This window comes from Alexandromys fortis, unplaced genomic scaffold (genome assembly GCF_014885135.2).
Source record: "Alexandromys fortis isolate MF-2015 unplaced genomic scaffold, M_Fortis_MF-2015_v1.1 scaffold_175, whole genome shotgun sequence".
NCBI lineage: Eukaryota > Metazoa > Chordata > Mammalia > Rodentia > Cricetidae > Alexandromys > Alexandromys fortis.
Genome location: NW_026068065.1, coordinates 2,884,969 through 2,896,988, shown reverse-complemented (window position 1 = coordinate 2,896,988; position 12,020 = coordinate 2,884,969). Strand labels below are relative to the sequence as shown.

Sequence of the window (12,020 nt, the reverse complement as noted above, 5' to 3'; positions counted from 1 at the left end):
GATTGCAGAAATGCTGAGTCACACTTACGACAGTACAGCCATGTGCACATGTGCAACAAATGCATGCTACTGTCTTCTGCCCACACCACGTGCACATGTGCAACAAATGCATGCTGCTGTCTTCTGCCCACTCCTCTTGCACATGTGAAATGAATGCATGCTTCTGTCTTCTGCCCACTCCATGTGCACATGTAAAATTAATACATGCTACTGTCTTCTGTCCACATTTTCTCTTAACTGGGGAGACTTTCCCCTGGAGCTGGAGGAACCAAGGCCACAAGCACATCATACCTGGACACTCATCTATTTAAACAACGGGAATGGGTGTCAGGAAGGCACAGAGACACAGCACTAAGCCCACAATCACCCCATCAGCCCCAAATCATTCCACACACCCACCACATACAAAATGACAGCTATTCATCTAACAAAATAACAAAATGCTAAACCATCACAGATGCTGTTCTTACATACAAAGCTAAACACCCCACAGTAATATCCCTGTGTGGCCTTTCCAGATATCCAAATCCGTTCCCCCAGTGCACAGTATAAAGACAGTGTTTTGTAGGCTTCCACTATATCGTTAAACCATAATAAATTCTTTATCAATGATATAAAGATTTTTTCACTTTAATGTGATCACTGATCCCTAGGAAAAAAATAAAAACATGTATCTATTTACTGTACATTTTTTAAGAGAAAGCAAGAAATAATTTTTAAAATCAAGTTAGAAAAATCTCCTGAATTCCTGAGTCTCTTTAAAGCTTTTTGGGGTACAAGCATGTCATTTGGATGCCCTGTTACTTAGTCCCAGATTTGCACCTACCGTTTCCTAGCTATCCTGGCAACACATGGCTTGTCTAGTGAACCTTACTCTGAAACTCCTGGTCCCTGAGCTACATGGGATGGCAGACACCTGTGATCCCAGCATTTGATACAGAGTCTGATACAGAAGATCACAAGTGGTGGCTAGCCTGGGTTACAAGACTGAGAACAAATAACAGCAGACTCTTGTCCTTTCGGGTACTCCTCAGCCATATAACCCCGCCCTTGGGACTTGGTACAAAACCTCTGCTGCTCTGCATGCTGGGAAGCGCAGTACCTTGACCCAAAGCCTCAGCCCTCTTTTCATCTTGTTTGAGACAGGGTCTCACTAAGTTACATGGGCCCGCCTTGATCTCACCGTAGCTCAGGCTTGCTGAGCTTGTAATTCTCTTGCCTCAGCTTCCCAGCAGCCAAGATTATTGGCCTGCGCCACCAGGCCCTGCTCCCCTTCTCTACTTGAGGTGCCAGTATCCTACTGCACTGCTCTCTCTGCCCTGATATGTCGATTAGTTATTTATCCCTGATTCAAATCCGGTCTCTACACCGTTTCCAAAGTAACCTTTCTAAATGCAAACATAAGCACACCTCTCTTGATTACCACGCAGCTCTGAAGCGAAAGGCCACAATGCGTCACCCACGCTCTTCCAATCGCGTCCCCGCATTGCGTCACCCAGGCTCTTCCAATTGTGTTCTGGGGAGCCTGACTCCCTGGCATTGTGGTATCCTGGATTCTCAAAGTGGCGTTGAGGTGGTGAACTTTTTAGGGGTGGGGCCCAGAGTAGGGGCAGCAAAGATCTTTAAGCAGGATGAATGATGTCTCAGTGAGTGAGCCTGGCCTTTTTCTTGTCTCTCGGTTCCTGTGTCACCAAGTGAATTCCCTCACTTCCTGTCACTGTGATTCCTGCCATGCACCCCTCCCCAGAGCTGAACGGTCACTGATGCCACGCTTCAAAGTCTTCAGAACTGTGAGCTAAATAATCGGCTTGTCTTTAGAGTGTGTCACCTCAGATTCTTGTTACAGTAATACCAAGATGGCTAAGACAGTCTCTAGAAAGAGCATATAGGCGAGGGGTCAGACCACACACCTATGCCAAGGATGCTAAGGACCACTGGGGACCGCATATGAACCTGTGCAGGTACCGACTCATGGTCTATCGTATTCCTCAAACAAGAGAGCCAACAGAATAAAACTTGAAAGTCTCAGGCATTCTACATACCTTAAAAGTTGGTAACAGGCGTAGCCACAGTCCAGCACAGTTCGCTAATGCTAGGGACCTTTCAGGACAGCCTGCCCCTGAAGCATCAACAGATGCATCTTGTTTCCATCAATCTGACTTTCCAAACAGTAGAGGACACTAATGCACGGAAATGTCACAGGAAGACACCATTTTCTTCCCTGACGCTCTGCCTTCTCAACTTTTGGCATTTTCATCTTGACTTTAGTCCACTGCTTCCTGCTCATCCCTGCCCTCCACCCATGTCAACTCCTGGGACGTAACAGGAGTGTATTTTCCAAAGCTTCCAATCACTGTGTCTGCGAATCTACCATACTTTATTTTGTTCTTAAATTCAGAATCAGAGCGAATTTTCTTTTAATTCATGTAGTTCAGTAGGTGTGAAGCACCTGGAATGTTGAGACAGGAGGATTGCTGTAAGTTTGAGGCTACTGTAGCCTACATATTGACCTCAAAGAAAGCTTGTGCCATAGAGTCAGACTGTCTCAAAAAGGACACCTACACACACACACTAAATAAAATGTAATAATTCTTTTCAGTGTACTCCCAAGCTATTCCTCTATTTTTAGAGGAAGTAAGCCTAAGACTTACTTCCTTACCTTGCATTACATTTCACCTTTCCTGCACTAGAAGAACCCTAAGTCAGACAGCATCCACATAGAGGCTATGCCTTGTATTTGGACCCATTTCTCAGAAGCAATTTTAATGAGTGATGCATGCTCCTGGAATATGTACACCACAGAGCAGCAGGCACTGAGAACACACATGCGCATCCTCCTGGAATATGGACACCACAGAGCACACCTAGAACACACATGCGCATCCTCCTGGAATATGGACACCACAGAGCAGCAGGCACTGAGAACACACATGCGCATCCTCCTGGAATATGTACACCACAGAGCACACCTAGAACACACATGCGCATCCTCCTGGAATATGGACACCACAGAGCAGCAGGCACTGAGAACACACATGCGCATCCTCCTGGAATATGGTCACCACAGAGCAGCAGGCACTGAGAACACACATGATCATGTCTTTTTCCTACGACTGATTGACAGTGCAGCATGAAAGCTCCCAGAGCATTTGCAGGGGTGGGAACATGCTGGCATGCTGGCCGTGTACAGAGACACACCACCTATCCTTACAGCATCCTAACTGCCAGGCAGAGCGAGTCCCACAAGCATCGCAGGCACAGGAGCAAGGCTGAAAGGCTGGTGATGCTCACTTCTTTCATAACTCAGCAGGGAACAAAGAAATAAGGGCAGACAGCAGCAAATGAGGGGAAAGAGAAGAAGGGTACACCTAAAAAGTGTTCAACGGGGGCCAAGGGGATGATGAAGCCAGTAGGACGCAGGGGACCTCATACAGACTCTGGGAGCAGAGGGTAGGATGTGGGCTGGGGGTTAGTATAGTTCAATGTATTTACTAAGCATCCAACATAATACCTGTTATAAAGATGGAGGAGAACACAGAGTCAGGCTACCCTCTGAGTAACCTAGCAGGTCTCCAATAACTCAGATATTTATCCCAGAAGTCTCAGTGTGACTGTGCAATGAGGATGTTTGTGTGTGTATGAGTGAGAGAGACAGAGACAGAGAGAAACAAAGGCATAATTTCTTAAACCTTAATAAGACTCAAGAGAAACACGGTGGAGATGGAGGAGACATAGGTATCTACAGACCTGGTAAGGCTACAAGACCAAAATGTGGGCTGTTCATGCTAACAAACCTCCATTTCTACTCCAGGGGTTAAAAGGGCAGCTGCCAGTTCTAAACGTTTGTAGCTAAGAGGCAGACATCATGGGCACCAGAAGCAACTTGGGCAAGCTACAACATCTGCACTTACTTCAGTTTCCCACTCTGTACAGTGGGCATAATAAAATCTACTTCCTCAGGTTTCTATGGGAATTGAGTAAATACAGGTTAAAGCACATAGGACGGAGGCCATCTCACACTGTAAAAAAGTAAAAAGGTGACGTCATTCTTCCTGGTTACCAGCCATACACTCAGGGGGCTGTGAGTCAGAAAGCTGCCACACAACAGTTTGTGTATTCGTGCTGGCAACCCAGACAACTGCCCGGTGCAGGTTTAGCGTGAACCTCTTAGGCACATTCTGCAAGGTCTCGGGAGAAGTATCTAGCTGTCCCATCCAAGTTTCTGTATCTGCAATTTAGAACGCCTTCATGTCGCGGATTTCTTGGAAGTTTGCATTAGCGAAAATATATTTAATGTTTGCTATTGTAACTTCTCTCTACTGTAGAAAATGAAAGATGGGAGGCCTCAGAAATTCGGGAAAACCCAGGGTTGAGCAAACTCAGAGGCACGTGAACTTGAAGTGAGCCTGTCATCATTTTAAACGTGCTGGAACCTAAGCTGCAGAAGAGGAGGCTTCAAGGCCTCACACAAGCCTGGCTTCTGCTGGTTTGGGCACAGTTCTAGAGATCTAAAAATGAACCGTTGACATTTTCAGAACCTGGTTATGGAGTTCCAGTTTAAAGGGCACACACACAGCCCTCTCCCAAAACACGCGTGGCAGTTGCCATGACAGCAGAAGGCAGCACCTACCAAGCCTTTGTTATCCTGCTGAAGATGCTGTACAAAAGCACGCTCATGGGAGACTCTTGACTAATTGAGTGGGAAAGGCTAAAATACATTTCTGGATCCACACGGGTTTCTCCTGTGCCTGGACTCAGGAGAGCATGCTGGTGTATTAATAACTAAGTAGGTAGTAAGTAAGACAAATAACATATCTAAGGCTGAAAACCAAGGAAGATCTGTTTGTTTTTTTCCCTTTGTCATCGTCTCCTAAGAAGCCATATCTTACTATTCTAATGGAATGGTCAGAATCACACAATTTAGCCACCCAAGTCTTCTGTTTTACTACTTTTCTTCTTTGTCTTGTCGATTTCAACTCAGACTTCCAAAGGTTAAGCAGCTATAGTGAAGAAAAATGGCTTCTAACTGAGTTGATAGGCTTCCCTTGCCTCCAAAATATAGTGTAAGAAGAGAAAAGACACAGAAGGAAGGAAGAAGGGAGAGACAACACCTCCAGGGGTGTGACGGCCCTACCACATGCTCTTCCATGCTCTTCCCCCTGGAGCAACACACTGTGTCGCCACACACCAATGGAACTGATCAAGTTGGCTTATGACAGGGAAATGGGCATCTCCTAAATGCCAACAGTGCCAGACGCTGCCCATCCAACCCACCTGAACCCCCACCATGGCCCATTGTATAGAACTCAACAGAGCATGTCTTCTCTGGGCCTCTCCTGGTCACAGCCCCAGGCTTCATCCTGATTAGCAGTGGAGATGACCACGATGGCTTACTACACCCTTGTTCCAGACGCTGTGTGAGCTATGCTGGCTTCCATCTTGCCACCTTGCTCGGCAGCAGGCACTACGTCTTTGCAGATGAGGCACCTCAGTCACGTGGTGTGACTCGAATACAGGTCTGTTTAGTTAAGAATTAACTAACCTCCCGTTTAATGCCCGCCAAGTTATTGGCAATGATAGGGTCATGTAGCAAGAAGAGCCTAATCCACCCCTGCTCTAGAGCAGGGGTTCTCAAGCTGTGGGTCACGACCCCTTTAGTGATCGCATATCAGATGTCCTGCATATCAGATATTTACATTACAATTCATAACAGCAGCAGAATTGCAGCTATGAAGTAGCAATGACATGATTCTATGATTGGGGGTCATCCCAACATGAAGAACTGTATTAAAGGGTCACAGTGTTAGGAAGGCTGAGAACCACCGCTCTGGAGGCTCTTGTGGTAGACCTGAGGTCTCCCAGGTAGGGGTAGGGTTCATGGAGGGAAGTCAAGTACAGTTTCCTGTCTTCTCTGCCACCTCCACCACTGTCCCTAAGACACAGTTTTCAGTAAAGAAAGTTGCAGGAAGAATGCTTCCATGTGCGGAATAATCTAAGCTGGTGACATGACGGGACATGAATCCTCACACACGCCCCACGAGTGATATGGACACAGAGATTTCCTAAGGATTTGATAGAAGGCCAGTGAGATGGCTCAGCGGGTAAAGGCATTCGCCACCTCAGGACCCAGTTCCATCTCTGGAACCCGTATGGTGGAAGGAGAGAGCTGACTCCTCCGTGCTGTCCTCTGACCTCCATATGTGTGTTGTAGTGCATACAGGCCCCTCACGCGCATGCACGCGCGCGTGCGCACACGCACGCGCGCACACACCCCCCCCCACACCAAAATAAACAAACAGTTAAAGGAAATGTAAACGTTTTCCAAGTAAGTATCTAGTACTTACAATTTTATGACGCCGTCTGAGCACCTGGAACACAGCTGCTGGCTGCTCCTGTCCTGTTTCTGTTGACTCTGGCCCAGTTGAACAAACCTACAAACACAACAGATGAGAACAAGCTAAAGAAGGAAGCCCCTGCAATGAGCCCAGGGCGCCCCAATCAGAGAGTACTTCCACAAGCACAGCGGTGCAGCTGAAGTCGCCCGTGCATTTCCATTACCAAAGTGGGAAACTATACAACAAGGAGTGCAGGAGCAGGGGGCTGGACGCTTGCAATCAAAGAACAGAGACCCGCCCTGAGGCAGGGGAGCTGCTCAGAGTCCAGAGCATTGACCTAACAGTCCTCTCTCTCCCTTCTCTCACTCCCAAGCATACTCCAGCTACTCCTGAGGAAAACCCTGCCAATCAAATACAGGAAGCTGATGGGTGGCCTCCGCCACACCACCTCTCCCAGGAAGGCTGAGGGACATTCACACAAGCACTAATTCAGACTCCTGACTGCAGGCGGGCCCTTCCACACACGCCCAGCTCCCCTCAGAGATTCGGGGTGTTCTGTTTTCCTCTTCCCATGGGAGGTGACAGGTCCTGTTTCGTTTCTGTTTTTCTGCCATTTAAAATGTTTTCCTTTGATGACTACTGATAATCTTATTTCTTTTTCAGAAGCTTTCCTGAAGGTCCAGGGCTCCAGGAGCACCAGTGATCAGATTCCTGCAGTGCTGCAGACAAACGCCCTAGAGCTCGCTTCCATCCTACAGTCGGCGATGAATTGTGCCCGGTTTTGGAAAGGATGGGGGATAGTAATATTAGCTACACACACTTAAAATTTCCCAGATAAAGTACAGTCACCATCACAATAAAAAACATTGTGGGGCTCAGTGGGTAGGAGCATTGGCTGCTTTTCCAGAAGACCTGGGTTCGATTCCTAGCACCCACATGGTAACTTATAACTGCCTATAACTTGAGTCCCAGGGGATCCCAATGCCCTCCTCTGGCCTCCTTGGACACCAGGCAAGCATGTGGTACATGCACATACGTGCAGGCAAAGCAGTCATACATATAAAAGTAAAATTATTTAATTAATAAATAAAAAACATTGTTTGCCCATGTATGAGGCTAAATGTAACAGAACGTGTCCAGGTTTGACTAGGAGAGCAAACCAAAGCACGGGGGAGGTGGAGAAAGAAAACAGAGCAGGGCTCAGTGGGAAGAGCAGAACCACAAAACTGAGTGATCCAATGGCTGCAGCTCAAGGCAAGAACAAGCGGGAAAACAGGCTGCAGGCCAGGACCAGCTGTGCCCCTCCCAGCACCCTGTGCCCTGAGTCAGCTGTGCCCCTCCCAGTGCCCTGTGCCCTGTGTCAGCTGTGCCCCTCCCAGTGCCCTGTGCCCTGTGTCAGCTGTGCCCCTCCCAGTGCCCTGTGCCCTGAGTCAGCTGTGCCCCTCCCAGTGCCCTGTGTCAGCTGTGCCCCTCCCAGTGCCCTGAGTCAGCTGTGCCCCTTCCAGTGCCCTGTGTCAGCTGTGCCCCTTCCAGTGCCCTGAGTCAGCTGTGTCCCTTCCAGTGCCCTGTGCCCTGTGTCAGCTGTGCCCCTTCCAGTGCCCTGAGTCAGCTGTGCCCCTTCCAGTGCCCTGTGCCCTGAGTCAGCTGTGCCCCTCCCAGTGCCCTGTGTCAGCTGTGCCCCTTCCAGTGCCCTGAGTCAGCTGTGCCCCTTCCAGTGCCCTGTGTCAGCTGTGCCCCGTCCAGCGCCCTGTGCCCTGAGTCAGCTGTGCCCCTTCCAGTGCCCTGTGCCCTGTGTCAGCTGTGCCCCTCCCAGTGCCCTGTGTCAGCTGTGTCCCTCCCAGTGCCCTGTGTCACCTGTGCCCCTCCCAGTGCCCTGTGTCAGCTGTGCCCCTTCCAGTGCCCTGTGTCAGCTGTGCCCCTTCCAGTGCCCTGAGTCAGCTGTGCCCCGTCCAGTGCCCTGTGCCCTGAGTCAGCTGTGCCCCGTCCAGTGCCCCGTGGCCCTGAGTCAGCTGTGCCCCGTCCAGTGCCCTGTGTCAGCTGTGCCCCGTCCAGTGCCCCGTGGCCCTGAGTCAGCTGACTTATAAATCAGTACAGGACACCATTACTGTGCACAAACTCCAGTGGGCGCCAGTTAATAGGTGCAGATGGGGGGGGGTAAGAAAGCCACCTGACAGTTTAGGACAGAACTACACGGGGTCTTTCCCAGCTCTTGGGTCCACTAAGAAACAAAGATAGCTCTAGTGCCAGGTGGGACAAGAGTGGGCAGATGCAGTCCCTCAAGGTGTCTTGGCTGCCCCTGGCATAGCTACCCAGTACAAACTTCTGTAGTTTGGATGAACTGTCCCCTGACCAAAGCCCATGCATGAAAAGTTCGTTTCAGAACAGGGCCAATGGTGGGTAGTAGGTAGGTGCTAGGAATCTTAAGATGTGGGGCCTAGTCAGAGGTTTTATGTCACTGGGGCTATGACCGCAAATAGAGCCGGGGACCCTTGTTTTCTCTGTCTTTTGTGTCCCAGCCATGAGACAAACAACTCTGCTGCAGTATGTACTGCCCCCATGATGTTTGGCTTTGCCACCAGCTCAAAAGCAATAAGGTCAACCGACCATGGACTAAAATTTCCACATCTGAGAGCCATGACAAACATTTCTCTGTAAGCTGATTATCTCAAGTAGTTTTGCTGTAGCAGCAGGCAGCTGATTTTGCCTCCATCAATGCTTACAGACGATGAGGAGAGCGACACCCTGCACAGGCCTGTGGAAGGAGTCTGGAGGGGACAGGGTGCTGACAGGAAGGATGGCCAGGGTCCCCTACCCTTTCCCCTTTCACTGCAAGCATCAAGAGCTGAGAGGATCCGAGAGCAAAAAAGCACATTGTCTGAATCACAGGATGTCTCCTGGAATGGTCCCCGAACAGCTCTGTGCTTTTAGACTTTAAAGAGACTGATAATCTTTTTTGAAATCAACTACAGAGGTGAAGAACAAACAAAACACTGAAAAGCCTTATGTGGACAGGAGACGGTGTAACAATGAGACTTATTCTGTCCCAGCCGGACAGCCTGCCCTTCGGCCTGCTCAGGCTGTTTCCAGGGATGCTGAGGCTGACAAAGCCTGTCTCTCACTCCTGAAAGGGGACAAATGAAGTAGACCTTACAGTCTGAATTAGTAAGGCCTCCGGGGGAAGCCATGTCTGAGGCAAAACCAAAACAGAACAAAACAAAACAAAAAAGCTACAAAAACCAAACCAATTTTCTTTGTGTTTCAACAGAGCCAACATTTCAGTCCTTGCCACACAGACGCTACACTGCAAGAGGCACCGGTGTTCGGTTACTGGGTCCCCACACTGTCCTTCCTGCCATGCTGCTTAGGGGCACACTGCAACAGTTTCGTCACAGAGTTCCAGAGAGTGAGAAAGCAGGTAGCACAAGTGGCTGTGGTCTAAACAACTGACTTCAGACAGTGACAGAGGTTTACAAAAGTGCCCAGGTATGAAAGCTGATTTTTGGAGCCAAGATATGCCACATTGCAGGATAGATCTGAGCAGCCTGAAATAAAACCTGCTATTATCCAGGCCCATGCATAGTAAAAGGAAATGTCTGTCCTCCTTACAAAGAAACTGAGGGCCTGTGCGTGTTTATACTGTAGAATTTATATAAGGCAAACATGAATGAATTACGTGGAGCTATGTTCCCATGGAACACGCAAGCTGTCTGAAGGTTATACAGGCTCAGGAGATGCTTCTGGTGGTCCCGCCAGGTTCTCGACGATTTAAGGGTACAGGATCCCTGGGAAGATCTGAGAACTCGAGGGTTTCTGCAGACACACCTAATCTGGCACCATTTCAGGAAAGGCCTTTCAGGCACACTTACTCAGCTGTTTCTCCCCATCAGCCACCCAAGGTGCAAAGTGAACATGACATCTTTAGCCTTTAGTACCTAGGATCCAGTTTCTGAGAAGATACTTGGTTGTGTAAACTAAAGAACGTAGCTGTGTACTCATATCTGGCTTCACCTGAACACAGGCAGTACTGATGTTTAAATGTCCCAATGGTCACTGGGGGCAGTATCTCAAGTGCTAGGTCTTCTAAGCCCCAGTACAAACCAGTGTTCCAGACCAGCACCCCAAGCAGAATCCTCTCCTGTATCACTGTTTTCCCTGTTCCAGACCAGCACCCCAAGCAGAATCCTCTCCTGTATCACTGTTTTTCCTGTTCCAGACCTGCACCCTGAGCAGAATCCATCTTCTGTATCACTGTTTTCACTTTTGTGGTGGCTCACTTTCTCTGGTCTGTGGGGCATTTTTTTGAATGCTAATGGAAGCAGAAGGGCCCAGCTTGCTGTGAATGCTGCTGTGTTTGGGCAGGTGACCCTGGGCTATGTTATAAGGTGGCCTCTAAGAAGCGGTCCTCCATTGTCTCTGCTGCCGGTCCTTCCTCCAGGTTCCTGCTTGAGTCTCCGCCCTGACTTCCCTCAAGGATGGACTGCAGCCTGCAAGCCAAATAAACTCTGTCTTCCTCAAGTGGGTTTGCTCAGTATTTACCACAGCTACAGAAAGCTATGTATACGTCATAATAACTGCACACTTCATTGCTTTGCTTTCCTTTCTGTGTGGAAGCCTCTCACCTGGCGTAAATGGCGACATCTTCTTCTGACAGGGTATCCGAGAGGTTAATTCCGTAGACCTCCTTCATGGGCTGGACCACAGTCTAGGGTTTTAAGAACAGGAATTGGTTAGAATCATCAAATATCCTCCACGTTAATGTCTCCAGAGCTGAAGGAAACAAGTCTAATAATTTTCCTACAAAAGCATTAACACCTTTTTTATATTGCTCATTAAACTTCAGCTAACAGCTTTCAAAAAAATCTGTTCACTGGGAGCAATGGCTCACGCCTATAATCCTGGCACTCGGGAGGTTCAGGCAGAAGAACTGCAGGAATTTGGGGCGAATCTGGGTTACACAGTGAGTTCTAGTACAGCAGGGTATGGAGTGAGACCCTACCTCAAGACAAAACAACAACACCAACCCAAATAAATACATGCAAAGCTCAAAAAACTGTGATTTCTGTTTCCTACTAAAGTGGCTTAGTTTAAGGTTTAAAAAAATGTGCTAAATAAAAATGGTTGCTGTGTCTAATACTAGAGCTGTGAATTTCTTTTTATTTTTTCTGTCAAAGGACAGACAGTAAACAGTCCGGGCGCATAAGACTATATGGCCTCTGTTGCTTCTACTCAGCTTCAGCGTATAGTGTCGGCCACCACATGCAATGGGAGCGAGCAGGCACAGCTGCTTTCCAATATAACTTTATTTTCACGACAGGCAGCAGGCTGGATTTGGCCAACATCAGCTCATCACTCCTTACCTAACAGGACTGGTTCTTACCACACTGTGACTTTTAGTCATTTCTAGAAAGCAGCTTCCCTCAAAGCTAGACTATTGGGCCCTCTGCTGTTCTGTCCACTTGTTTTCCTTACGATGTTAGCAAATTGAATTGGATGGGACTCATTCCCACAGGGCTATTCAAAGGCAGGTCCCAACCCTGCAGGCCAAGTGTCCACTGGGGAAGAAACAGACATCAAGTGGACAAGATGGCCGAGAGGAACGCAGCCCGGAGGACTTCCAAGTTCAGTGCAGAACGCAATCATTCTATGCTGTGCCTGGAGACGGAACATGTGAGCGGGAACCGTGAC

At 48.6% G+C, this 12,020-nt stretch overlaps 1 protein-coding gene across 1 annotated transcript in view; it reads right to left on the bottom strand.

Annotated features, from left to right (window-relative positions):
* Window positions 1–12,020, bottom strand: part of Fig4 (FIG4 phosphoinositide 5-phosphatase) — a 106,463-nt gene that overhangs the window by 28,484 nt on the left and 65,959 nt on the right. Inside the window, 2 exon segments of the mRNA XM_050120509.1 lie at window positions 6,345–6,431; window positions 10,955–11,037. Of these exon segments, the coding sequence (XP_049976466.1) occupies window positions 6,345–6,431; window positions 10,955–11,037 (170 nt within the window).